General features: G+C 34.7%; 1 protein-coding gene across 2 annotated transcripts in view; it reads right to left on the bottom strand.

Moving 5' to 3' along the window:
* Positions 1-27,566, bottom strand: part of LOC150083923 (centrosomal protein of 41 kDa-like) — a 61,775-nt gene that overhangs the window by 12,854 nt on the left and 21,355 nt on the right. For both annotated transcript variants that reach the window (XR_016547043.1, XM_090374963.1), the window contains exons 4-11: positions 26,293-26,354; positions 25,575-25,620; positions 24,065-24,143; positions 18,962-19,122; positions 15,444-15,511; positions 10,903-11,017; positions 10,602-10,791; positions 1,922-1,971 (exon numbers count right to left, since the gene is read on the bottom strand). Coding sequence is in view for 1 of the 2 variants with exons in the window: in XM_090374963.1 (XP_090231089.1) it covers positions 1,922-1,971; positions 10,602-10,791; positions 10,903-11,017; positions 15,444-15,511; positions 18,962-19,122; positions 24,065-24,143; positions 25,575-25,620; positions 26,293-26,354 (771 nt within the window). In the remaining variant the exon portion in view is untranslated. The remainder of the gene's footprint in view (positions 1-1,921; positions 1,972-10,601; positions 10,792-10,902; positions 11,018-15,443; positions 15,512-18,961; positions 19,123-24,064; positions 24,144-25,574; positions 25,621-26,292; positions 26,355-27,566) is intronic.

Below are 27,566 nucleotides of genomic sequence, written 5' to 3' on the forward strand. Positions count from 1 at the left end.
TTTTCTGTGCTTACCACTATAAAAACTCACAAGAGGGAAAGACTACAAACGATTGAGGAAGAAATTAGAGTATGTCTCTCCAATATTCCACCTAATATCAAAAAGATCTGCGAATCACACCAGGCACAAATATATCATTGAAAAGTTATAAACCAAGTGTTTAAATACCTTCCATTGTACGGTATGTTTTTAATTTTGTAGTTATCCATAATTGATGTTTATTTAGTACCTGTATATAAAGAATAAAATTATTATATAAGTACACGGTATATAATTTGTATTATGAATTGCAATTTTGTTTATAATTATTATTATCATATAGCATATATATTTTTTAATATTATATATATGTCTGTGTGTATTTGCGCACGCGCACACACAGAGAGAATGGGATCTAACGGGCAGATATTTGAGTAGGGGATGCTGCAAAATAATATAAATTACTTAAGGGGTGCCGTTATCAAAAAAAAGGTTGAAAACCACTGAATTAACCTGACTGAAAGCAAATTTTTCCTTTCAGTCAGAGTAACTGTTGTTGGAATGACATAAATTCAATATAAAATTAATGGAGATACTTAAATTTACGTCCCTTTGTGTATGTGCCATCTGTTAGAAAACTACAAATATAAGGGTAATCAATGGCTTGATGTAGAGCTCAAGAGTGGAAACCCTTTTTTTAATCGGCAGACTAGTTGTATATACCAGTACCTTCACCAATCAACAGCCCTTTTCAATTGCAGTTTTGCTTATCTGTGATTTCTTTTTTTACTTCAAAGTTTTTTTTTTTCCATGCACAGATTGTCTACAAGCTACATTTTCCAACTCATCAGGAATGTAACCCTTCCCATTTTCTATTATTTTAATTATTCACCTTTTGCCATTTGGTAGTTCTTCTGTACTACAAAATAGCAAAATTTTCATAAGGGTCTCAATGTCTGTTATGGCTATTCCTAAGTTATTTTGAAAGTAATGGTCTGTCAACCTCAATGTTCTTATTTTACATATTGCATTTTGCAAAATGTCTGAGGCATTTTGCAAATGTCTCAGATTGAAGACTGATTGAAGAAATAGGTTGGGGTGTGACAAAAACATATTAAAATTTCTTTCATTTTGATGGGGTTCGAATCCTAGTCTTTTTCATGTGGTGTGGAAGGACAATGATCATAATTTCCATGCTAGCCATGATGGCATGGGAAAATGGTCACACTATAAAATTCAGAAGTGGGGGGGGGAAGACTTGTTAAATGTTTTTGGCAAGTTGCCACAGCCTACATAAATTCAGACCAATGGTCACACATCTAAGATACAGACAGATTTGATGAGAAAAGTTTTATCCTGTTAATGTTATATGTTAACTTCCCTCAATGTGTAGAGGCCTTGTTGGTTTGATTGTTTGGTTTTTTTTTTTTTTTTTTTAGGAGCATTAGCAACTAAGGCCATATTGCTCCGGGATATGCAGTGGTCATTCCCTGACCTTTCCGCATCCTCTGTATTTGGTGGTGACGGGCTCGAACCCCGGTCTAATCAAGAAGCGTGTGCTACGCACTGCTGCTCCTTCCCACCTGGCTACGGAGGCGCCGAGGCCTTGTTGGCCTCTCTCCTACAGGTCTACCAGGTTGATATAATATTTTGGGGTTATTTTAGCTCTTCATAAACTAGACATCTTCATAAACTAGACACTGTTTTTTGCAGTGAAGAGAATGCTTACTGCTGGTGTCATTCCACAATGACCACTACCTAATGCTGTTGTACTGATTCAAAGGTTATGCTTAATCTGCAAAAAAAATAAAAAATAATAGAAGTTTTTAAAATTATTCTGTTATTACTGGAGAGTCCCATAAGTCAGATTACCATAGATAAATTTATTGTGGTATTCTCTATATCACACTCACTACTTTAATAAGCAAAAGAAACTACTTACTTGTGCTCGAACTAATAATACATCTATTCAGATAAGCCTGTAGTAATTCTATATGTAAGTCAGTTAAGAAATACAATGGTTTTGATCTTGCAATCAGAAATTAACAGATAACTAAGCATTTGATGACATTTTATTATTATTTTTTTTAATAATTATTATAATCCAATACACTTTGCTAGTCTATTATTTCGAACAATCAATCATAAACTTTAGCCATAAGTAAGACTAAGTGATGATCACTTAAATGGGCAATAAGATGTGATCATTAAAGCAGTAAAAGCTTTTCATAAATAGGAAGGTGGTAAATAACACTATCTCTACCATCTTTTCTTTTATAGGAAATCGTCACTGAAATATCTGTTAGACATAAAAAAATAAACAATACTAAAATAAATAATACCGCTGATTTTTAATGTAATGATGAGACAATTGTGCATTTTTTTTTTAGTGTGGCAAATAAACACATCTAGGAGAAACTGAGCTGGAGGTAATCTAAAAGGGCCTACTTAAATCTTTCAAAACTTTTCAATTTAGTTTTTTATACCACACACACTGAAAGTGTGCAGTAAAAACAATTAAACTAAACTGGCAAGATCTGCTCATAAAAAATGCTAAATAAAGGCAGCAATCTATAATGGATTGTTTCTTTCTGAAGAAATCCATTACAGATAAGAATGTATCAAATGAAATCAATAGATTTCATTTGATACATTCTTATATGCCTGCCTATTCTTTGACTCTAAACTTATACTTAAACTCTTTTCCTCATAAACACACGAAGGAAATGTTTTATTTAAGACTATCTGTTCAAGATCAATCTGATGATGCTGCCACATCTTAATATTTTTCTAACCATGCAGATATACAAACGCATGATCTGTTCACCTATCTGCCAGTCTGTGCAAGTTATTTCAGCAAAACTAAATGTAGTCGGATAAAATTTGCTATTTTCTTAAAGCCACATCTATGTTCTTTATACTCTTCCTAGAATAATAAAAATAGTACGAATGATCTGATCTTATAGTTACTACTTGGATATCTTTATAATGTAGGAAAGTGCTTAACTTAAATTATCCAGTTTGCCCCATCTGCATCATGTCTTAAAATGTAAATCACAATGAAGTACAGGCAACCCCCATATAACACGGTACTTCTACAACATGGTTTCATTCTAACATGATTGATAAATTACAGAAATCCTCACACAACACTTAAATAACACGGTTAGAGAATTTCGGCAAACCTCGCATAACAGGGTATTTTTTAGCTTTAGTGCAGGGGAAACCCTGCTATTACTGTATGTTGTATGTAATTTTTCAACATTTCCACTCTTTTTGAATCCCTGCTGTTGACTCTCTAGTCAAAAAAAAAAAAATAATAAAAAATAATGAGAAATCCCCATGTTATGTTCTGTGCTATTGAACTTGTGGAAAAATGTAGATTTCAAAGTTTTATTACTATTGGATAGCATGCCAGGCCGTCCAAAAGTCATCCAAACATTGAAATTATGTTTCTACCACCACAGTTGTACTAGGTTAATACAACTGCTTTCATTCAGCCATTAGATCAAGGCATTATATCCACCTTTAAAACTCATTATAACAGAAAATCATTACTCATTATATCCAGAAAAAAAAAAAAATGACAGGAGGGCACCATTTTGTGTCTTGTTTGTGCACATAATAATGCACAGAACAAAACAAATATGACACTGAAACATAATGTGACTGGCAGACACAGGCACACAGCTAAAGTCTGAATTACTTTGAAGTAAACATTATGCACTACCAAAATGTGTGACACCTCGAACTAGAATGGTGATCACATCAGCATCAGTGTTTCCAACTGCAGTCAGCTGAAAATAGCTGAGCCACAATGCAAAAATAGATAAAATCTTATGTTAACAATGAAAAAAAAAAAAAAAGTAGCTAAAGGGAATTTAAATGATTGGTGAATATTTTCCGAAAAACAACAGGGGGGAAAGAAGCACGTGCCCCTACCCTGAATCCGCCACTGCATGGAAACATCTCTTAATTGTGGACTGTATCAGAATCATAGCTTTATTGCTCAAAGAAGTAAAACCGTCAACGTTAAATGAAAGGTTGTTGTTGTTGTTATTTGGTTTTTGGAAGCTTGTTTGTTTGTTTGTTATTTGGTTTTTAGGAGCATTAGCAACTAAGGCCATATTGCTCCCGGGGGATATGCGGTGGTCAATTCTCTGACCTTTCCGTATCCTCCGTATTTGGTGGTCACGGGCTCGAACCCTGGTCTAATCAAGAAGCGTGTGCTACGCACTGCTGCTCCTGTCCACCTGGCTACGGAGGCGCCTAAATGTGTGGGAAAAATGTATGGCCAGAATCATTTCATTCAAGAAATATGATTGAACCGGCAGAAAACAGAATCAGTGTGATAGTAGAACTTGCTACATCAGTAGGAGGGGAAGGTTTTGATGATATGACTACTGAAGCCCTCATGGGTAGCACAGTTGATAGAATCGCCCTCCTTCCCCATACCAGGTGGAAAAGACCTGAGCTTGAATCTAGTCGATGATGGGGGGGGGGGGGTTATGGGTCTTTTTCACAATGTGGCTGGGTTAGTCGGGCTCAAGCAAGGGTAGCATGCTTTTTTCTCCCAGAAACATGTTTTTTCTTCATTAAAACAGAAAATTGACCTCAGGACACACAACTTATAGGTTTGGTTTGGTTTTTTTTTTTAGGAGCATTAGCAACTAAGGCCATATTGCTCGGGGATATGCGGTGGTCATTCCCTGACCTTTCCACATCCTCTGTATTTGGTGGTGACGGGCTCGAACCCCGGTCTAATCAAGAAACGTGTGCTACACACTGCTGCTCCTTCCCACCTGGCTAGGGAGGTGCCGCACAACTTATAGACAATATACGCAGAGCAATACGGCCTTAGTCGCCAATGCTCCTAAAAAAATAAAAAACGATATGATTACTGAAGATGTTCAGGAACTACTGGTAGAAAAAGAAGCTGGCAAAGCGGATTTGGTGGAAATGGCATCGGAGGTAAAACCAAATCAATTCAGAGGTTGATTGTGCAGATGAAAATTCTAAACTTCCAAATTTTACACTAAAAAGCATACAGGAAGGCATAAAGTTAGCCGAACAATTAGAATCTTATTTTTTGAATGGAGATCCTTGAATGAAAGGAGCCCAAAGTTCAAAAGGGAGCTTCAAAAATGCTTAGTTCCACACGATGAAATTTACAAAGAGAGCAGAAGATACACGAAATCTAGAATGGTGTATTTTTGTTAGCGTTTGGAACGTAATCCCCCCTTTTTGTACTTTTTCTTAGTCACGTATAACATAGTTTTGAACAACATGACATAACTACCGTGTTATACGAGGGTTAACTGTACTGTAAAATTTTCTATATAGTAATAATCAATTTAAAATACCAATATAAAAAAAACAAATATAAAAAAAACAAATTTTTGAATAAAAAAGAAAGGAAGAAAATATTAATAAGACTTGGGTTAACTTGCTTTCTGCTGCAATCTTTAATTTGTGGCTGAATATTTGTAAGAGCCAAGATGAGCTACACTTCCAGTTCAGTGCAGAGCTTTCCAAAGTGGGAGTCACAAAATTTTGGAATCACATCAGCATTGTTTTCACTCTGATTTCCATTCACTGTACATATTGATGTAATTGACTGATTAAAATACAAATATTAAGAAATATATTAAACATGTGATACAATTTATTTTTTATAATTTGTTTAAGATTTATTTTTTCAGGTTCTTTATATTCAACGGTTGGTGAGCTCTGAACATGTTATTTTTCTTTGAAAGGTAATAGCTGATGTAGTCTATTTCAGATGGCCTTGGTTAAGCTTGTGCTTAGTACTACAAGTCTCCTTCCCTTACTCTTTTTTTTACATGTTTTGGCCCCCAAAAAACAAAGGAAGTTGCATACTGTTGCATTTACCATAAACTAAGAATAAGGAAGAAAATGGTGGGTGCCAAATTATTTTTGCCAAATACATATTTTTTTCGGCATCAAAAAAAAGTTTGGAAAGCACAAGTTCAGTATTTTGATACTTGTTTTGTTTTCCGTTATTGAAAGAAGAGAGCTTTTCTTTCTTTCTTTTCTTTTTTTTAACAATCATTTTTGAATTATAGCTAGCTGCAATTATTGCAGAATAATATGACTAAAACTATAAAAATAAACTTTAGATCATTAAAAACTCACTTTGCAAATTTAAAATGTTAAAATAACCATTAAATACTGCTACACAAATGCAGTGCCACAATACCATTTTCGACAGCTGAATGCCAACGTCTCGATTCATATGTTTGGTGATTTCAGTTAGACTTCTGAGCCACTTAGTGGTTTGATTTGATTTAGTTTTTATGGTGCAAAGGTGACTTAGGCCATGATGCGCCAATACCCCCAGGAGCTCACATCTGGTGAGTATGGGCTTGGCACACCCAGGGTCTTGAGCTGGATATCATCATTCTTCTCTTTCTTGGTGATTCCTCTCTCTCTCTCAGGGTAATAGGGAAATTTTTTTTTTAGCTGGTGCAGCATAAGCCTCAGGCTTCCTTGCACCATATGGCTATTAATAATAATAAGTCCAAGCCACCAGTGGCGCTTCCATCTACGTTCCTCACCCACATCGATTTTAATGGGGGTTAATGTGGTACAGTTCCTCTCAATAATGAGTAGCTCCTCCAATCAACCACAAAATGCATCTTTAATGGCAGTATTATGCTCATCAATTCTGTCCTCCAGACATCGGTCAGTTTTGCCAATGTAACAATGTTCACACGTTACCCCATTCAGCATCACATCAACCCTGCCAAATCTGATTGACTGTGCGGCATGTGATTTGAAAGTCTAGCATTTAAAACCATTGAACATACTATGAATTAGGATGCAGGAATGAGTATGCATCTAAAGACTTTGGCATGTTATGAGAAGAAAGGTAAGCATCATATAGCTCTATTCTGCAAGGTATATAATTGCTATTCAGCAGTTTTTAATAGCAATTTTTAATCATTTAAGTTAATTCAATTATTAGTTTCACATATTTTATTCTTCATTATATTATACCTTCATTATATTATTTTATTTTAAAAATTTTTACAGCAAGTTTTATAAAGCTTTAGAGTGAAAATTATTTTTATAATTATTATTTTGCAATAAAAGCATAAAAATAAAGCAACAATAATGAATTATAGCCAGCTGTAATTCAAAAATAAATGATCAAACTTGGCTTCACAGGCCTATTTAGTAATAAAACTTTTATCCTCTATACAGTAATACCCCGACTTATGCGAACTCTGAGTTACGCGGTTCTTGATTTTTTCGTTTGGCAACGCTGCCGCCCACTATCTTCAAGGTCGTTTTTCATATGTTATCGATATACGGTGCGACGGCGGAGAATGAGAGCGAAAGATGAACAAAATTTAACTTGGTTGCTTTTATATTTTTTATATCAGTGAAGGGGAAACACATTTCACCATAATAACGTAAAAACCAACACAATTCCAGCTATCGGTATAATTGCAAATGCAATTAGATCGAGTTTACTACCAGTTTATAACAGATTTCACTAGCAGAAACGCAACTGGATTTTTATTGTTTTATGGTAGTAACCCCTAGAAATGTGAGGTGTTAATAGCGTACCTCTGCCTTTATGGTGTTGTTTATTCAGTTGCTACATGCGCGCAGCTTTGTTTATGCGTATCAAGCGTGCCTCCTCATTTTGTTATTGTGCTTTATTCCCTAAAAATGAGTAAAATACTTAATTAAAAGGTGTGAAAAGGAAGCGTCCTGGTGAAGACACTGCAGATTCAGAGAGAAAAAGAAAAGCAATTATCGATAAACAGAGGCGGACTGGGTCAAAAATTCTTACCCGGGAAAATTTATAGTGGCCTCATACTATGGTTTATGGCCAAAATCACACTGGCCCACCGGGGTTTCCCCAGTAAGGCTTATGGCCAGTCCGCCTCTGTCGATAGAGAAAAAATATGAAATTGTGAAACGCTTTGAGCGAAATGAAAGACCATGTGATATTGCACGTGCTACAGACCTAAATGAAGCAACGGCGAAAAGCACATGACAATTGCAAACTTGACAGGTTGAAAATTGAAAAGGGCTCAATTGTAAAGGGCTTAAAAATTTTAGAAAACATAGACTCCAACGAAGAACGCGTTATAGCTACAAAGCAAGGAATAAAAAAATTATTAGCTTGCTACGAAGAAATTCTGCGTGAAAAAAAGACGCTGTGTCGTCCGACGAATTTGTTAGATTTTATGAAGCCATCGACATCAAAATAACTTTTTTACGTAACTCATTTGTTTTTTTTTAATACATATTTTGTATTAATATGTATAAAGAACTGCAATTTTATTAATATTTTTCTTCTAAACTAGTGTTTTTGTTAGTCCTTGGTCCCAATTAAGCAAAATTTATATGTATTTATATGCAAAGTTGTACCCCGACTTACGCGAATTCGACTTACGCGATTTTCGTCGGACCCACCTATCGCGTAACTACGGGGTATTACTGTATACTGAAAACAATATTAAAAATTAAGATCTCATTTAATTCTCATTCTCTCTCTCACTGAATTCTTTATAGACCTTTTAACTGCCAAAGTTTATTATGTAATTTTAATTTCTGTTTAAAAATTAATTTTACTATAGTGTCACTAGTTAATTAAATTAAGTGCTCTTTCAACTTGACTGATAGAATCAATAGAACTTTCACGCAAAATTTATCCTCACTGCAACTGGTAACAAATTAATATCAGGCCAACTGTCATTCATCAGCACAAAAATAGTATGTGTAGGGTTGTTGGAATTAGTCACTATGGAAACTTTGGCCATGAAGTGTTATGGGGAACAGTGCTATTCATTTGAGTGATTGAATTGAGAAATGCATTTCTCTTTAATGACAACTATGTGACAAAAGCAACGCAACTATCATATCTTCAGAGGCCTCAGATACTATGAAAACAAATACAGTGGTTATGAAGTAAGCCAAACTTACCAATTTAATTTTGTATATCAAATTATAATTCATTAATGACATCAGTACAAGTGGTTTTTTGATTTTTTTTTTTTTTTTTATGAGAACCCCAAACACGAGAGGTATTATAACCTATAGTACTTAGTACCGTGCTTGGGTTGGAGGTTGAGAAGACGAAAGAAGATATTTGTTGATATTGGACTTGAACTTCTGTAGATTGTAATTTTCAGGAAATACGTATGAAGGAAGGTTGTTCCAGAAAACGGCAGTTGAATGAATAAATGAGGAAGATGAAAAGTTGGTTCTGTGGGTTTGAAGTTGGACAGTAAATGGATGTTGGCTGGTGGCGGCACGTGTTCGGACTGTTTTGAAAGAGAGAGCGGGAATTATAGAAGCCAATTCAGAAGAACAGTGCCCATGGAAGTATCTGTAGAAGAGGCATGCAGCAGAAACAGTGCGTCTATGAGAAAGCAAGTGGAGAGACTCTGTTAGAGATGAATCATTAATTAACCTAACTGCCCTCTTCTGAATGGAATCAAGAAGCCTGAGAGAGGTTTTGGGGGCACCACCCCAGATGTTGGGAACAATATTCCATGGCAGGGCGGATTTGCGATTTATACAGAGTGAGCAGCTGTTTGGGAGAAAAGTAACGCCGAGAGCGAAAGAGAAAACCAAGTTTTTTAGATGCAGAGGAAGCAATATTTGTAATGTGCTTGTGCCAAGAGAGATTAGAAGTCAGGGTAATCCCCAAAAGAGATATATCATTTTGCCTAGAAATTGGAGTGTCACTAAAGATAAGCATAGGAGCAGAAGAATCCTTTTTGCGAGATATAAGACAAGATTGAGTTTTAGAAGGGTTGAAATCAACTAAGTTGTCTTTGCCCCACTGGAGAATTACCTGAAGATCGGCATTTAAGGAATTGGCAGCAGATTTTCGAGAACTTGAAGCTGATTGAGCTGGACAAGGTTTCTCAAAATGGAAAGTTGAATGCAATGTGCTATCATCGGCAAAACTATGGATAGGATTTCCAGTCAATGGGAGAAGGTCATTGATATACAAGAGAAAAAGAGTGGGGGAAAGAACTGAACCTTGGGGGACACCGGCATTAGTGGAGAAGTTAGAAGACAGAGAATCATCTACCATCACCCTCAGTGAGCGATCAGAGAGAAAACTGGATAACCAATTACTAAAAATAGTTGGCAAACCATAAGATGGAAGCTTGTTTAGAAGACTTTTATGCCAAACACGATCAAAAGCCTTTGAGATGTCAAGAGCAACTACTTGTGTTTCACCGAACCTTTCCATTGAATTAGTCCATAAATGGGTAACATAAGCCAGAATATCACCAGTGCTGGAAGCATGTTGAGGAGGCCTTCATCCTGCGGTGGGCTGACAATGGCTAAAGATGATTTATATATATGATAAGAGATGAATCACACACTTCCCCCCCCCTTTCCTTTTCGAAGAGTGACAATATTTACTGCAATACTATGAGGAGCACTTAACTTAAAAGACAAGTAGATTCAGTTCTTGTGATATTATACAGAGTGGTGTTGCACATTATATTTTTATATGTTTATATTTTATACAAATTCATAAAGTGGACTAACTTTAATATAAAACGAAATCCTCAAATACTTAAACAACCTATTAAGGTGGAAAAAAAAAAAAAAAAAGGATATCTTCTTTAGAGAAGCTGTCTTTCTTGTGAGCTCTTAAGTGGCTATTCTTGGCAATATTCTCAGAAGATGATGCATTAAGAAATGACTTTGTGGCATTGAGTTCTCTTTTACTTGACTTTGGAGGAGGCACAGGAAGTGTACCCACAATCAAACCATTTGGAAATTTCTCAGCAGCTAACCTTAGTCCTGATTTTTAATAAATGGAATGTATAAAAATTATTCACTTATAACATTAGCTAATTTACAAAATGTACACACACTACATTAGATTAATTTCAACACTAATACAATACTTACCACCAGAGAGCATGAAGAGATTATCGTATCCTCTTTGAACTAGAGTTGTTGCAACACGGGAGGCTATAATTTCATCTTCATCATATAGTATAATTATTTTTTCTGGCAGATTCTTCTGTTTTTTTGTTGAGGAAAGTGTTTAAAAATAATATACACCATATGCAAAAATATAAGCATAAAAAGGAATTAGTTTCAATTTCTAATTACTCTTCTAACCCCCCATCTGTGTTTTGGAGATGGGTAATTCTCTTTGCACTTGACACTGTTTTTAATTGAACTGTGTTAATTTACAACTGCAAAGGTGCATGCAAAGTAGGTTTCTCAGATTGTGTTTTTTTTTTTTTTTAATTACAGAAATACAGGGTGTCTCAAAAATATTGGTACAAACGTTTAGGGGAGGTAGGTAACATCTAAAGGAATGTGAATCGCATAGGAACCCATAACTTGTTGTTTGTTGTTTTGGTAGTTGTTGGCGCATTGGCTTCTGTGGCCATATTGCACCTCCCAAGGTTTTTGCAGTACTTTGATCCAAGCCCGAGGCGGGAATCGAACCCTCGACCTTTGGGTTGCCGGGCAGGTACTTTACCCACTCGGCTAGCCCGGTCGGCCGAACCCATAACTGGAAACGTCACGGGCAAGTAGTAGCAGAGGCACAAGAAGCAGAAATAGCACAAGACAGTAATTAGTGGCAAACATTTATTTGACATAATATTAACAATGGAGTAAGAGATGGATGCATTTCATGATGTTACAATATGATGCTCGAAGGTTCCACCATGAGACGCGATGCATGCGTGACACCGACGCAGCATGGATTGGCAGACATGGTCGAACACACCTGGAGTTTCTTTGACAGTAACAGCAGCACAGACGAGTCTCACCACAAGATCCATTTCCGTCTCCACAGGCAATTCATACACGATAGATTTGAGGGCCCCCCACAGAAAGAAATCAAGGCTCAATAAATCAGGTGAGCATGGGGGCCAGGCAACGGGTCCACCACAGCCAATCCATCGACGCCCAAAACGCCTATTCAAATGGTCACGAGTGCACCTTCCATAATGGGCAGGCGCCCCGTCATGTTGAAACCAAATGTTGCGTCTCGCATTTGCTGGAACATCGTCAAGTAACACTGGTAGAACTTGTTCAAGAAAGATCCGACATTTAGTGAAGTTCATGTGGGATGGTAACAGGTATGGGCCGACTAAGCAGTCACTGACCATACCTGCCCGTGCATTTATTGCGAAGCGATGTTGTGCGCATTGGGGTGCACACTGTGTGGGTTGCCTTCCAGAGTGAAATAAGCCTAATCCATGAACAAAACATAGGCTGGAAAATTCAAGTCTTGAACACTTTCTTGGAGAAACCACTGCGCAAAAGCCACACGTGCAGGATGATCTTGGGGGAACAGTAACTGAACCCTTTGGAGATGAAAGGGATGTAAGGAATCGTCATGCCAGACATGCTGTACACTGCAACGAGACACTCCTAAGGCAGAGGCAATGGCACGTGTGCTGGTAGTAGGATTATTCTGAATGGCATTCAACACACTTTGTTGCATAGCGGGAGTTCGTGTTGAATGTGGTCTGCCCGCACTACTCCTGTTACCTCTAAATGACCCATAATCGCACAAATTTTGATGCACACTCGCAAACAGATGGTGGTCCGGTACATGTCTGTCTGTCTGGGAAGCGTTCTCCATAAATTCGTTGATCGGTTCGTCCATTGCCCTCTGCTAATCCATACACTAGGTGCATGACTGCCAGCTCACAGTTCGTATATCGATGCATGCTCTTCGTGCGGCGACTACTGCTTGAATGAGTAAACCAGAAATTTTCCCTCTCGCGAACTGATGAACAGCGCCGTGTACTGACTTGCGGTGACATTTCCAGTTGTGAGTTCCTATGCGATTCACATTCCTTTAGATTTTACCTACCTCCCCTAAATGTTTACCAATATTTTTGAGACACCCGGTATATATAAAACATGCTGTACTAATTTTTAGTCTGCTGCAAAAATGTTTACTTTCAGCATTTGATTTTAAAAAATTACAGTGCTTTTAAGCAACTGTGTATTCGACAGTAACATTAGAAAGATTTTCAGTAAATGATCTACCCTTTAAGTAAAGTGTATAAAATTATTAGTCACAAACATCAACTACATGTTATTAAGCGATCCACATTTATGCATAAGCAAGGAATGCCACTACCTATGTGCCATATTTTGGTTGACAGAAAACTATTGTATTCTAAATTTATAATAGAAAATAGAAATAGTAAATAATCTTATCATTAACCTATGTATATGTACATTAACTGGTGCCTCCATAGCCAGGTGGGCAGGAGCAGTAGTGCATAGCACACACTTCTTGATTAGACTGGGATTCGAGCCCGTACCCACCAAATACAGAGGATGCGGCAGGTCAGGGAATGACCACCGCATATTCCCAGCCCGAATAAAGGGTGAGGGTTGGCATCAGGAAGGGCATCCAGCTGTAAAAATTGCATGCCAAAACAATAAAAATGCTGACCACACATAAGAATGGGAAAAAGGCGAGGGGGGGGGGGGAAATATGTACATTAACTCCTGACTTGAAAAAAAAAAAAAAAAATTAAAAACCCTGTTTCCTTTTCAAGGCTGTATGATGTGCAATTTGAATGACAGTAGTTGTCAATCACAACTAGGAGCAACCTATGAGAGATACATCAAGGAATTTGATTATTAAATAATCATCCACTCACACTGTAGTGCATGTTTGACTGGCACTGAAGAAAAGCAAGGTGCTTTGATAAAATATTCAAAGTTGTCTGTGGGTGCATATAACCAACAATTGGCATTTATTTTGTTTCACTGTTATTTTTGAAACTCTAAAAAAATACTTTAATGATTACAATGATTTTTAAGAAGCACTTTTTTACTGGTTCCTTGAACTGTATTATAACTGAGTTTGACTGTATATAAATTTTTATGCAGTTCTAAATCTATTCTAAGCCTATCCCTTTTGAAAGCTTTATGGTAGAAAGTTAAGATTTTTATGATCATATTGTAATGCTAAAGGGGAATAATGAAATATTAAAACTAAAAATAGAATATTTGACCTAAATACTAAAAATTATTGCAATTCTAATTATTATTTATACAACTCATTAGCATCTAAGGATATAATGCACTGTATGCATTACATCTGTATAAGTTTTCACAGGCTGATTTGCACGTTGTGCAGACTGAAAAACTTGAACTAACTCATGGATCATGGAGGAACCTACCTCCTCCATTGAGATTAGCTACTGCAGATCCGACAGAAGAGGCCTGTGAGGATTCTTCTCATCTCCGATGGGATTTAAGTCCAAACCTCTCCAAACAAGTGTTGTGCGAAATGCCAATACATTTATAGATGCCAAGAGTAATGAAGAGAACCATGCACTGAGTTAAATCACTGGTTTAAGACACCAAAATGAAAGAAAAATCAAGAGGAGAGAGAGAGAGAGAGAGAGAGAGAGAGAGAGAGAGAGAGAGAGAGAGAGAGAGCAAGCGCGCGGGATCCATTTTTGACAAAGTATTTTTATCATTTAGGCTGGACAAAAGATCAATTTTTAATCTTGCCAAAACAAAATCCTAATTATTTTAAATAAATATATTTTTAATTTATACTCAGGAATAACCCTAGTGTTAGTAGTAGGGTAATTTTGTGTGACTTACAGTATTCAACCTATAATTCCACCATTTGTGAAATTACAAATTACACATATGGAATTCAAAACTGCATTTATATCTGCTGGGTTGTGATTAGTTCAAAAGAACTAGCATTACAAAAGCTCTATGATTAAAAAGTTGAAAACAATTACTGATTCTCATTCAAACGTTTTTCAGTTCAAATAATCTTCAACTTAATAAGGTTTGTTTATTTATTTGTTTTATATGATTTGATTATCCTAAGTTATTTAAAATCAATCAATCCACTCTAAATCAATTATATAATATCGGTGTAGATACACCATAGTTTACCCATAAATTAAATTAAACTGCGTACGTAGAGTGAATGGCATTGTTTTAATTGTATCTCATATTGTGGCTACCATCACAACAAGATACCAGGTATTGCACTACTTCGAATAAGTAATGCTTCTCAAGTAGAGAAGACTAATGTTATTTATTCTCAGTGGATACCAATGATAGGCCAACAGGTTTGAAACGGTGCCATCTGGGTGGTGGTATCCACCGAGAATAAATAACATTAGTCTTCTCTACTAGAGAAGCGTTATTTGTTCGAAGTAGTGCAATATCTGGTATCTCGTGAAGGTGGCCACAATATGAGATACAATTAAAATGATGCCTTTCACACTATGTACGTAGTTTAATTTATGGGTAAACTATGGTGTATCTACACTGATATTATATAGTTAATTTAAACTCATATCATATTATGCCTTGTGCATTTAATCTTCAAATATTGTATCATTCTAAATCAATAAACTTTGATACTGTATGGCTAATAATATAAAAAAAGTTAACTTTTGGTTCAAGAAACATAAAAAGGATACAAATGCCCACAGATCTTTGGTTTCATAATTACATGATCGACACAACATAGTATATGGATAATTTCTGGCTAAGAAATTTAAATAAATAGTTAGTGGGAAAAAATAAATAAATAAATAAACAAACATTAGAAATACTAAAATGTGAACAGTAAGTCATTTTTTAATAACATTTAAGGTGGGTGCGTTCAAATGCTGGAAAATGTGAGATTTATTTTGATCCTGAAAACACCCTAGAGGTTCTCACCCAGGGGTGGGGGTTAGGGTTTTTTTTTGGGGGGGAGGGAACCACATATTGACAGACTCAAACTGTTGGAATATCGATCTTTCTACCAACTACAATTCTACAGATTGTACATAATCTACAGGACATCAAACTTTATTGGATGTCACATATTAAATTAAAAATAAAATATTTCACCTTTATCTTTTTGGAATGCACCTTTTGAGTCAGACAATCTTGGAAAGGGGGAATGACATTCTGGCATATGGTGAAAAGGGTGCATGGGGCAAAAAAGATTGAGAACTATTGCCCTAGAATTTCTGACAACCAGCGATGAATTGCAGGTTATTTTACTGAGACAACCATTATTACAAAATTTGGTTAATAATGTTAGTAAGTGCTTAGGAGAGCTCAAGTTAATTCAGTGAATGACAGTGCTAAACCAAATATTCAAACTTTTAGTATGCAATGCTGTAAATATTTTGTGAAGCAGACCATTTCCATTCACTTTATGATCCAAATCCTACTTTTCTTTTAGGGTGATCTAATAAAGAAAGGTGTACCGTAGATTATCCAAAGAATGGAAGGCAAGAACTTGTTTGTATGCTTGACGACTTAAATTTCTTTAGGGTCTATTTTTTACAAATCACACGTGGAGGAAGGCTGTTTCAGGTACCAGAAGTAGAGAAAATAAATGGGGAAGAACAAAGTTGCATCAGTAAATCTGATGCAACTGAACATTCGATCCTGTGCATAATCCATTCAGCATCCATTTACAGTTAAAATTAGATTGTGTTGAGTATCCATTACAATTTTGCAATCCATATTATACTTTTGTTTTTTTTTTATGGAGAACTTAATTAAAGCTTAATGTACACTAGTACCATGTAACTTGAAGGTTAAGAAGAAAGAGGAAACTTGCTGATGTATACTAGATCACAGTAGTTATGATTGCTGGCCTTTCATACCGCATGGAAAAGGTGTGCATTCACCCTCTATCTAAAAGGGAGGATTTGATTTTCTGAAATTTTCTGGTATCCCTTTACAAGATGATGGAAACTTCTTCTGTTGGCTGTTAATAGTATACTCTGAGAGCAGTTTTGGCACCAATGCCACTCAGCTATCTTGTTTCAGTGTTATTTTATGTACCCTATTGATAAGATCATGTTGACTACCCATTACAATTTATATTGTAGTAGAATGATAGCTCTAAAGAATGTTGTGATATTCAAGAATGTGTCCAGGCTAACTTCAATCTTCCTTTTGTAGGTCATTACATGAGATATGGGTTTATGGTCCTCAAATAAAGCATCACACTTCCCAGTGGGAGTGCCCTCCATTTCAATGTCTGAACAAGGCTGCTCATGTTTGCTTGAATGTGAAGACAGTTTTTTCCTTTGGCAGTTGTACATCACAAATTTGCTCTTCTGTAGGGTCAAAATTTAAAATCACAGGAAGATTTAATCACATTTAGAAATACAACAAAATGTTGAAAGATATACTGCAAGAGAAAATGAAACAATATTTAATACTGGACAAGGAGTATAACATATTATAAAGGCAGGGTGAGTACTGTAATACTCCTACTAAGAAAGAGGAAGAATTCCAATGAAGTGCTTTATTATCTCAAACCTCTGTTACCAGTAGTAGCTTTAGCATAGGGCAGCGGTTCCCAAACTGGAGTTTGCAGACCCCTGGGGGTCCTAGACCAGTTCCAGGGTGGTCTGCAAAACTATCCTGTGGAACTGGTCTGGTCAAATTATTCGTTCTATGTATAGCAAATTGATGATAGATAAAGTTATTATTATATATTTATGTAAAAATAAGAATAAAGTTGAGTTGTTTTAAACATAAAACTTTGAATTTTCTTTCAGAAACCCCAGTGTGCATACATATGCATATATATAAAATAAATTTGAATAATGATCAAGCATATGTAGAGGAATATATTTTTTTTATTATGAAAGATTCAGTTTTCAACTATTTCAAACATTATTCAAATATATGTATAAGTGTGTGTGTGTGTGTGTGTGTGTGTGTGTGTGTGTGTGTGTGTGTGTGTGTGTGTGTGTGTGTGTGTGTGTGTGTGTGTGTCCAGAACTTTTTTTCATTTCTGAAGGGTTCCATAAACTTTTTTTTTTTTTTTTAAATTTTTGAAGGGGTCCATAGATCTCAGTAGTTTGGGAACCACTGGCATAGGGTACAAAAAGGTAGATTTCACTTCTTTTTATTATATTATTATTAATTAAAATCTAGGCTTAGTTATCAGTTGCTTTAAAAGCTTTATATTATTTCTTATAATCCACCTAGTTTTTTGAAAATTTTTATGTATAATACAGATATCTGTCAAATGTGGTGAACTATAGTGTAGCTAGCTCTTGTATGATTAGCACCGCCTATTATCTATAGATACGAGATTAAAAAAAAAAAAAAAAAAAAAAAACGCCATATTAACATTCTGAATGAAATATTTTAAAGAAATGAGTTTTTCAAGAATCCGATCATTGACAATCATCAGTATCAACTTTGAATCCATCTGAGTCTGTAAACTAAAATGACAATTTAAAACATAATCCTTATTATTACTTCTCGACACATCAACATTATATATGTGTTTCGTTACTTTTTTTCTTACTATGATTCCTCATTCATCAGTTTTTCTTATAAAATAAAATAAAATTTGTGCGTGTATTTATTTATCATTTTACATCAACAGTTTACATAATTTCTCTTGAATTCCAAAAAAAAAGACAAAAAAAACTATAGAAATAGCAAGTGCTACAGGGTTCAAGGATTACAGCTGCTGTTGCACCTGTAATCCATGGACGCTGTATATTGTTGCTATTTTTAAATTGTTGCTATTTTTAAAGATTTCTTACAGTGGCTATAAGGGTCTAAGGAATATTAGGACAAATTACTCTTGCACAAATAAGTCTTCATGTTTTTTCATTATTTTAAATTAAGCAGGCATGCAATTAACATACTATAAATGTGAAATTCTGCTATTAAAATAACAGTGCTAGATGAATTCTTCCTATTTGCTCACTATGGAAGTTTACTCACAATATAATCATGTTCATTATAATCAAATTCAATTATATAATTTTTTTTGTTTAAAATTTTTAATACAATTCATTCCTTTCAGGATCATTTCTACTTTTTTTTATTACTACAAACTGATTACATTTTATATTATATTTTATTTAGTAAATGTATTGTGACATAAGTTTTGTTGCCTCTATTGCTTCTTTGATATTATTTTTTCATCTCATAAGGAATAACTGGAATGACTACCTACCTGAGATAATATGGCACTGCTGGAATTCATCCTTGTCCCTTACATCTAGAAGTAAATATGGCAACTGATGTAGAGGATCTTGAACATTTTCTGCCTCTGATGACAAAAGCGAATCTTTACTTTCAACTTTTAGGTCAAGTTCTCCGATACCAGAGATTACACTAAGAAGAATGAGAATAAACATTAAAAAATAATTGAGTGATGACTATAGAAAGAAAATTTTATATATGTCTATGTTTCTTAGTAAAGGATTAAAATTATGAAAGAAATCTCAGGAAATTTAACAATTTAATAAATTATTAAAATTTCAATCCAAGAAATCATTTATCTCAATAGTTGGGACATTTGTAAAAATATATTTATACTTTTCTTTTTTGTAAATGTCGAAAAGAGACTTTTGCAACATGATCTTAAAACAAATGCTAACATCATAACATAAGTAGATGTAGACATGATTAACATTGTATTAATGAATTAAAATACAAATTAATATTTCACTGATTGTTTTCAGCATAATAATGAAGAAAACAAGTAACTTACCACAAGCAGTAGAGTCTCTTGTCTAATTAGGTTAGCTGGAATGAGACGTGTTTCTGGTGGAACACACGTCTCATTCCAATTGGCCTCAGTTCTGTTAATATGTCCTGCCATTTTTAACTGTATTGGTTCAACGTGTTGGTTCACAAAACAGCTATGGATTAAAGAAAGCCAATTTATGCAGGGAAGTTTCTTAATTACATACTGCCAAATGCTCTTGCACATGTGCGCGTGCGCACAAACAAACAAACAAACAGCACAGGTGTCTTTACACTCAGAGAATACTCTGGAGAACTGTCTCCAGAGAGACAGTTCTCTGGAGAACTGTCTCCTAGCTATTCTCTGGAGAAGCTATTCTCTGGAGAACTGTCTCCAGAGAATAGCACAGATGTCAGTTGCAGCACTCAATTAACTATGACATTTGTACTTTATTATTTGAGAATCACATTGATAGAATGCTTAGATGATACACAATATATGTAGACCTTGTAGAAGAGTCTGCATTAAGGCAAAAGATGTCTACCACTTCTGGGAAAAGCTGTGACTTTTTTCTGGATATACAGGGTGTCTCAAAAATATTGGTACAAACGTTTAGGGGAGGTAGGTAACATCTAAAGGAATGTGAAATGCATAGGAACCCATAACCGGAAACGTCACGGGAAAGTAGTAGCAGAGGCAAAAGAAGCAGAAATGACACAAGGCAGTAATTAGTGGCAACATTTATTTGACATAATATTAACGGAGAACGAGATGGATGCATTTCATGATGTTACACAACAGATGCTCGAAGGTTCCACCATGAGATGCGAGGCATGCGTGACACCGACACAGCATGGATTGGCAGACACGGTCGAACACACCTGGAGTTTCTTTGACAGTAGCAGCAGCACAGACGAGTCTCGCCACGAGATCCATTTCCGTCTCCACAGGTGATTCGTACACGATAGATTTGAGGGCCCCCACAGAAAGAAATCAAGGCTCGATAAATCAGGTGAGCATGGGGCCAGGCAACGGGTCCACCATGGCCAATTCATCAACGCCCAAAACGCCTGTTCAAATGGTCACGAACACCGTCATGTTGGAACCAAATGTTGCGTCTGACATTTGATGGCACATCGTCAAGTAACCCTAGTACAACTTGTTCAAAAAAGATCCGATATTTAGCGGAGTTCATGCGGGATGGTAACAGGTATGGGCCGACTAAACAGTCACTGACCATATCTGCTCACACATTTAATGCGAAGCGATGTTGTGCACATGGGGGTGCACACCGTGTGAGTTGTCGTGAGCCCACACATGAGCATTGTGCTGATTGAATAAGCCTTTCTGAGTGAAACAAGCCTCATCTGTGAACAAAACATAGGCTGGAAAATTCAAGTCTTGAACACTTTCTTGGAGAAACCACTGCGCAAAAGCCACACATGCAGGATGATCTTGGGGGAGCAGTAACTGAACCCTTCGGAGATGAAATTGGTGTAAGGAATCGTTGTGCCAGACCCACTGTACACTGCAACGAGACACTCCTAAGGCAGAGGCAACAGCACGTGTGCTGGTAGTAGGATTATTCTGGACGGCATTCAACACACTTTTTTCCATGGCGGGAGTTTGCGTCGAACATGGTCTGCCCGCACTACTCCTGTTACCTCTAAATGACCCATAATCGCACGAATTTTGATGCACACGCACAAACTGTGGTCCAGTACGTCTGTCTGGGAAGCGTTCTCCATAAATTCGTTGAGCGGCTCGTCCATTGCCCTCTGCTAATCCATACACTAGGTGCATGTCTGCCAGCTCACAGTTCGTATATCGATGCATGCTCTTTGTGCGGCGACTACTGCTTGAATGAGTCAACCAAAAATTTTCCCTCTCGCGAACTGATGAACAGCGCCGTGTACCGGCTTACGGTGACGTTTCCAGTTATGGGTTCCTATGCGATTCACATTCCTTTAGATGTTACTTACCTCCCCTAAATGTTTGTACCAATATTTTTGAGACACCCTGTAGATGGAGATATAGAGTTCAATATTATATATAGAGGGAGTCTGTATTAAAAATAGAGGTGCAGTGTTCAGTATATAGAGGGAGATGGTCTGTGCATTAAGTCTGCATAAAAGTAGAGGTCACAGAGACATATGATTGTTGTTACTTCAATGGGAATGCTGAGACATTAAATGGATAGAGCCCAATTTCATAAAATCAGTGAGTATGTTTCCACCCCAATATGAAGTTTGGTGGTTATATAACATGCTTTGGTGGGGAGGAGAGATAATCCTCCTTCCACACACAAAAAAAAAAAAAAAAGTTTTTATATTGTAAGGATATTATCTTGAGTTGAAAATATATTTATATTAACCATGGGTGGTCAAATCATGGTTTGCATCTCTTTGGCCCTTAAAGTATGGCTCTCAGAGAAATATAAGCTGTAACAATATTAACCCTTTTGGTGATATGTCTAGAATATTTCCACGATTCACTCTGTTTCAACTTAGTATATCCCAGAACAGTTTCGTGCTTAGTAAGGTGCTCAAAGTATTATATTCTAAGACAATTTCTGGGCTGTTTTAAAGCATTTAAAAGTAGTAGTCATTACTGCTGAAAGATGTGGTAACTAATGCACTAAAAAAAAAAAAAAAAAAAAACACCACATTAGTTTTTTGTAGTACATTACAATGGGCTAAATTATGAAAATTGTTCTCACACACACATTACAAAAAATGACAGTAAAATACCAGCACTTTAGTTTTAAGAAGGAAGAAAAGATGAAATTAAATGATAATAGCAAACATACCACCAGTCAAAGAATTCCAGTTACTCTCATTTCATTGATTTTGTAAAGACATATTGCTGCTCAACCTGTACCTCCTGTGACACCACAACAGCTGGGAAATGCTTTCAGTGAAGAAGTGTCAAGAATTATCTGAATGTTCAAGGCTATGGAAGTGCAAAACTTGTTTAATGGTAGCAGGAGACCACACACTTCATGACTTTCATCTGAATTACCAATGATTTGAGTTAATTTTTGTTGTTAAACCTGTATATCTGCCTAATGAGCATCCATTTTGTTTTTTTTTCAACTTTCATTTATTCATTATTAAAGTCCTTTGGTTCTCATATACTAATCTTTTTTTGCTACTCATTTTTTCTTCAGTGAGAAACTGGCCTAATGTGACACAGTATGAGAGAACGGCAACATTAATTTTGTTACAAAATAAGGTTGTTTTTGAATAGATGGAATTCAGGCAACCAATTCTCTGATTGTTATTTAAAAAAAAAAACCTGCTGAAACTCTGAACATGAATGATTACATTGCCATTTTGTACAGAAATGACCTTACAGCAATGAGATGACACCAGCACCACATGCAATGACTGTCAGATTGGGGGGTGGGGGCATTAAGATGAACTAAGTATTGGATGGCTAATTAAAGTATTCCTATTTAGGGCTGTGTGGAGCATGATCTAATAGAGGAAATGTAACTAAATTTGGCAGGTATGCGATTTAATGAAGAAGAATATTTCCTCTGTTAGGTTACACTGCATACAGCTCTAAAAAGAGATACAGTAGACTCTCGATTTTCTGGGATAGATGGTAAAAAAATCCCAGATAATCGATTTCCCGGTTAATTCAAAAATGTTCAGCAACCTAAGGGAAAAAAATGTGGCAAAAGATAAAAAAAAACTTACCACACACTACTCGTGTCCGGTATAATATTTCCCTTTATTTTTTACAATGTCAATTTTAATCTAACAGCTTCCCTTTATTTTTTACGATGCCACGTATGGTTTATCACCAACATTATAATGGTTCATTCAAGACTTAATGGATGCACTGTTTTCACACTTTTGAATAATTTCAAGATTTTGTTCAAATGAAAGCACAACTCTTTTGCGTTTATCCATCATTTTCACGATTTTTAAACAGAAAAAAATATATATATATATATTTACTATTAAAAAAAAAAAAAAAAAAAAAATTGACGTTCCTGACATAAATAATGAAAAAAAATTTGTCTTTTTGTGGTGTGATGGAACACAACAATTTACGTCATGCACTAAAACAAACAGAACATTTTTTTTTTTTTTTTTGAGCAACGGGTGTGACGACAGTGGGGATTGCAGAATAATAGGTACATTAATCATGACTTATAATGCCGCATGTTGCCACTTATTTACAACTTGCAAAACATCTGTTTATACATATATTCTATTTATTACTTGAATTTTATTATTTCTGGTTGATTTTTTTTTTTTTTTTTTTTTTTAATTTGGAGTCTTGAAGGGTCCCAGTTAATCCAATCCCAGTAAATCAAGAGTCTGCTGTACTTTAATTGTGACCACCCAGTACAATTATTAATATCATAATAATCTACCATTTTTGGTACTAATATACTGAATTAACAATAACTAGAAAAATATAAAATTTGGTCTTCTTTTGAATTACCCAAATAAATTAATATCAAAAAATTGAAAGCCCAGTTTTAAAATTTTAATAACGATTAAAAACAAAACTAAAAAGATTTCTTTGCATACTGAATGAAAAGAATATTTATTCTAAAGACAAAATTACCTGTGAAAAGTAGAACGTGGTGTATTTGGTATCTGTTCAGTCTTTGCAGGTTGAGAAGAGACTATTGGCTGGGATGCATCTATTAATGTTAATAAAATCAGAATATAAATAAAATAAAATACTCATTCTTATCTGTTCTAAATACAAGCATACGATGAAATGTGAATAATTCAACAATTTTTTTTTTTTTTTTAATTTTATTTATTTATTACACAATCAGAGTGACAAGCTCCAGTATAGGTAGAATCTGTGGAAGTGTGTTCATGGGCTGGTTTGCATGTTTTCAAGGATTAAAAACCCAGAATACCTCTTTGGAAACTTCACATCTCTCTCTCTCTTTTAGATCAGATAGATACAAAATGTTTCAAGAAATTCCTCCAGTCATAGATTAGAGATTTGGATCTCTACACCCTCTTAAAACATATTACAAGCAGCAAAAATCGCTAGCAAAGATTTATTTTTACTGATCTTGTATAATCTTGACTCTATGCTTATCAATTTTTTTTGCTTTTTTTTTTTTTTTTTATTATGTCACTATTATTTTTTAACATGTTTACTGCTTCCTGAACATGTGGCTTTGAATTTTAATCCACTTGGAGGGAAAACCACCCTACTTTTAGAACTTTTTCTTCCAATTTAACAGAAGAAAAATCAGATATTTTTCCAATCCATGACTCAATCCTGTGGTTTTCAATTCTGGGTTAAAAAAATCATCAGAGAAGCCAACTTTAAATGATGGAACCTGAAATTTGTGGCAGTGAAGAAGAGGAACCTACTGTGGTTGAGCAAGAAGTTTTGCTGAAGGAGCTCACATCAAGGATTAGAACTTGTATGTAATTTTTTTCAAAAGCAGCCTAACTATGAAAGTGAATTAACTGATATCATGTACCTTTATAATTCTCTTTTAAAAGATGTTCTGCCTGTCAAAATGCACACTAAAGCACATTTTGACAGATTATTTTAATGTCTGAAACCAGTTTCCTTGGCTACGGTTAGGCCTTGATATGCATGTATGTACATACATACATAGATACTGTACACATGCACTACTGCATACAGTAATTACCACACAAAATTTACAAATTAACCTTACAGCATTATATAATCAATGCAAAACATACATTCTTCAGTTTCTTGTTTAATACTATAGTAAAAATTCTGAATTAGATTACACTATATTGTATTTAAAAGAATTATATTAATTACATTATATTAAAAATTACATACAAGTTCAAATTTTTCTTTGTTCTTTTACTGATTTTTTAGGAACTATCAATATAATGTTCTTTCAATATGAACATTTTTCCCAATCTGGGAGGTTGTTATAATGACTGTATATATTATATGAAAACAGCTTTCAATTTTAATATTCTCCCAGTAATTTTAGAATCCAATTAAAATGGTCCAAATGCAAATTATCTTTCATTTGACATTAATATATAAAAATTGCATGCATAATACAAATTAATATTCCTTTTAATAATTGATAAAATAAAAATAATAACAATACCTGCTTCATTCAACCTTTCATGAGATTCTTTGGCAACTTCAATTATCTAAAAGAAACAAATACAAATGAAATGAAAAAATATGAGAAAAACATTATCAGTAAAAAAATAAAAATGAAATGAAAAAATACGAGAAAAACATTATCAGTAAAAAAATAAAAATTTTCCATCACAGCTTTGTTTCAGCAAGTTGCTAATCACTGAAACACATTGCAACAATGGTTGGCTGACTGGGGAAATTCAAAGGCCTGCCTCGATCAGTGGCTAAAAATGAAAATGTAGGGTAGTTTCATATATATATTTTTTTTTTTTTTTTTCCCCATATCAGTTGGGAAAATTGCTGATTCCAGAAAATATGGAGGCTGTCTCTGAAATATTTTATATCTTGATCCTGAAGAGAATCCTTCATATAAAATTGAATAGTAAAAAAAAGTTAAAAAGTCCCACCTACTATATCCTGGAATATGTGTTCAAGTGCAACTGCAGAGACTCATGATTTATTCCTCATAGGTAAGATATCTGCCTTGTTGAATTCCTTGCACAGACAGACTATCACAGAGCTGAGGTATCCAACACAGAAATTATAAGATTCAAATCTTCACTTTTTTAATGGAAAATTTAGGAAACTAACTTTCATAAAGCTCATATTCCATGGGACTGAATACATAAAAAAGTTTAATGTATTTAAGTTAGAAAATATCAAAGATTTCTGATACATACCAGAGTGACAAAAGTAGACAGTTTTATCCTCTTGAACACTTCATCTTTCTTGAATTTAATATCTAGAAAATATCAAATAACATGTAAAAGCCATGGAAAAGGATATAAATATATATGAAAAAGCATGTGAAATTATTAAGAAGCACACAATATGCTGAAAATGAAATGAATGATACTGAAAATACAAATCATGATAACGCATGCACAGAGCTAATTTGAAACTCTTGGAAGACAATGCACTCTCAAAATGGCACACAGTTATTTTATAGCTATTATATTAAAAAATATAATTTTGAACTCTGTCTGAAGGAATGTAAAACAAATGAAGTTTTAACATGCCTTCAATTCAAAGGAACATTAGAAAATTACTTCTGCTTAAAATTTATTTAATATGGTGTTAACTTAAATCAAATTTCAGTCAAAATTCTCCCTAGGAAATCTATTACACATTTATCAAAACTATTTTTAAATAAATGTTTGTTCACAATCTCATCCATGAGTTTTGCATCTACAAAGACACATCACATCATCTGAAAGGAATTGCATTTATGATATTAACCAGAATAAAATAAACTGATTTTTAAATATTAAATCAGGCAACTGAATGCTTTCAGCCACTTCAGAGTTTTGAAAGTTAGCTGGTTAAATTTATATTTAAATAACTGCTTCCAATCCATAACTGGAGTGGCAGTAGATCAAAAATGCTTTTATCAGTTTAATAATGTTTTGTACAATGTATTTAGATCAAAAAGTTTTTTGATTTAATGTTTTGTACATAGATCAAAAAGTTCGGCACATACATGCTATTCATTGATAAATGGAAGCAACTCTCAGTGTGAAACTTGTAAAATTCAACTTAGAAAAGAAAATAAATAAATAAACTGAAATTAAATTAAATGAAGATATTAGATATTATTTCTAAATGAGAAAGCTTGTCACTAGGAATAAATTTAGAATTAAATAAATTAACCATTGAATTCTGAAATGCAACTTTTTTTAACAAATAAATTTTGCAAAAAATTTATAAAGAAATGATACAGATCAGAAATCTGGAAAGTGTTTCAATGCAAAGATAAGGAAGTGGAGAAAATAAACAGTAGCAGAATCACATAAGAAGCCTCACAGATGAGGGTCTTCAAAAGGTTCAGGATTCATGCAGACAGCTATATGTAAAAATCTTGTAAAGATGGAATCACTCAGCAAATTAGTCTACGGCAAGCTCAACAAATGGTATTAGAAGTCATGAGAGAGAGAGAGAGAGAGAGAGAGAATTA

This window comes from Mastigoproctus giganteus, chromosome 6 (assembly GCF_048544385.1).
Source record: "Mastigoproctus giganteus isolate SK-2022 chromosome 6, ASM4854438v1, whole genome shotgun sequence".
NCBI classification, from domain to species: domain Eukaryota; kingdom Metazoa; phylum Arthropoda; class Arachnida; order Uropygi; family Thelyphonidae; genus Mastigoproctus; species Mastigoproctus giganteus.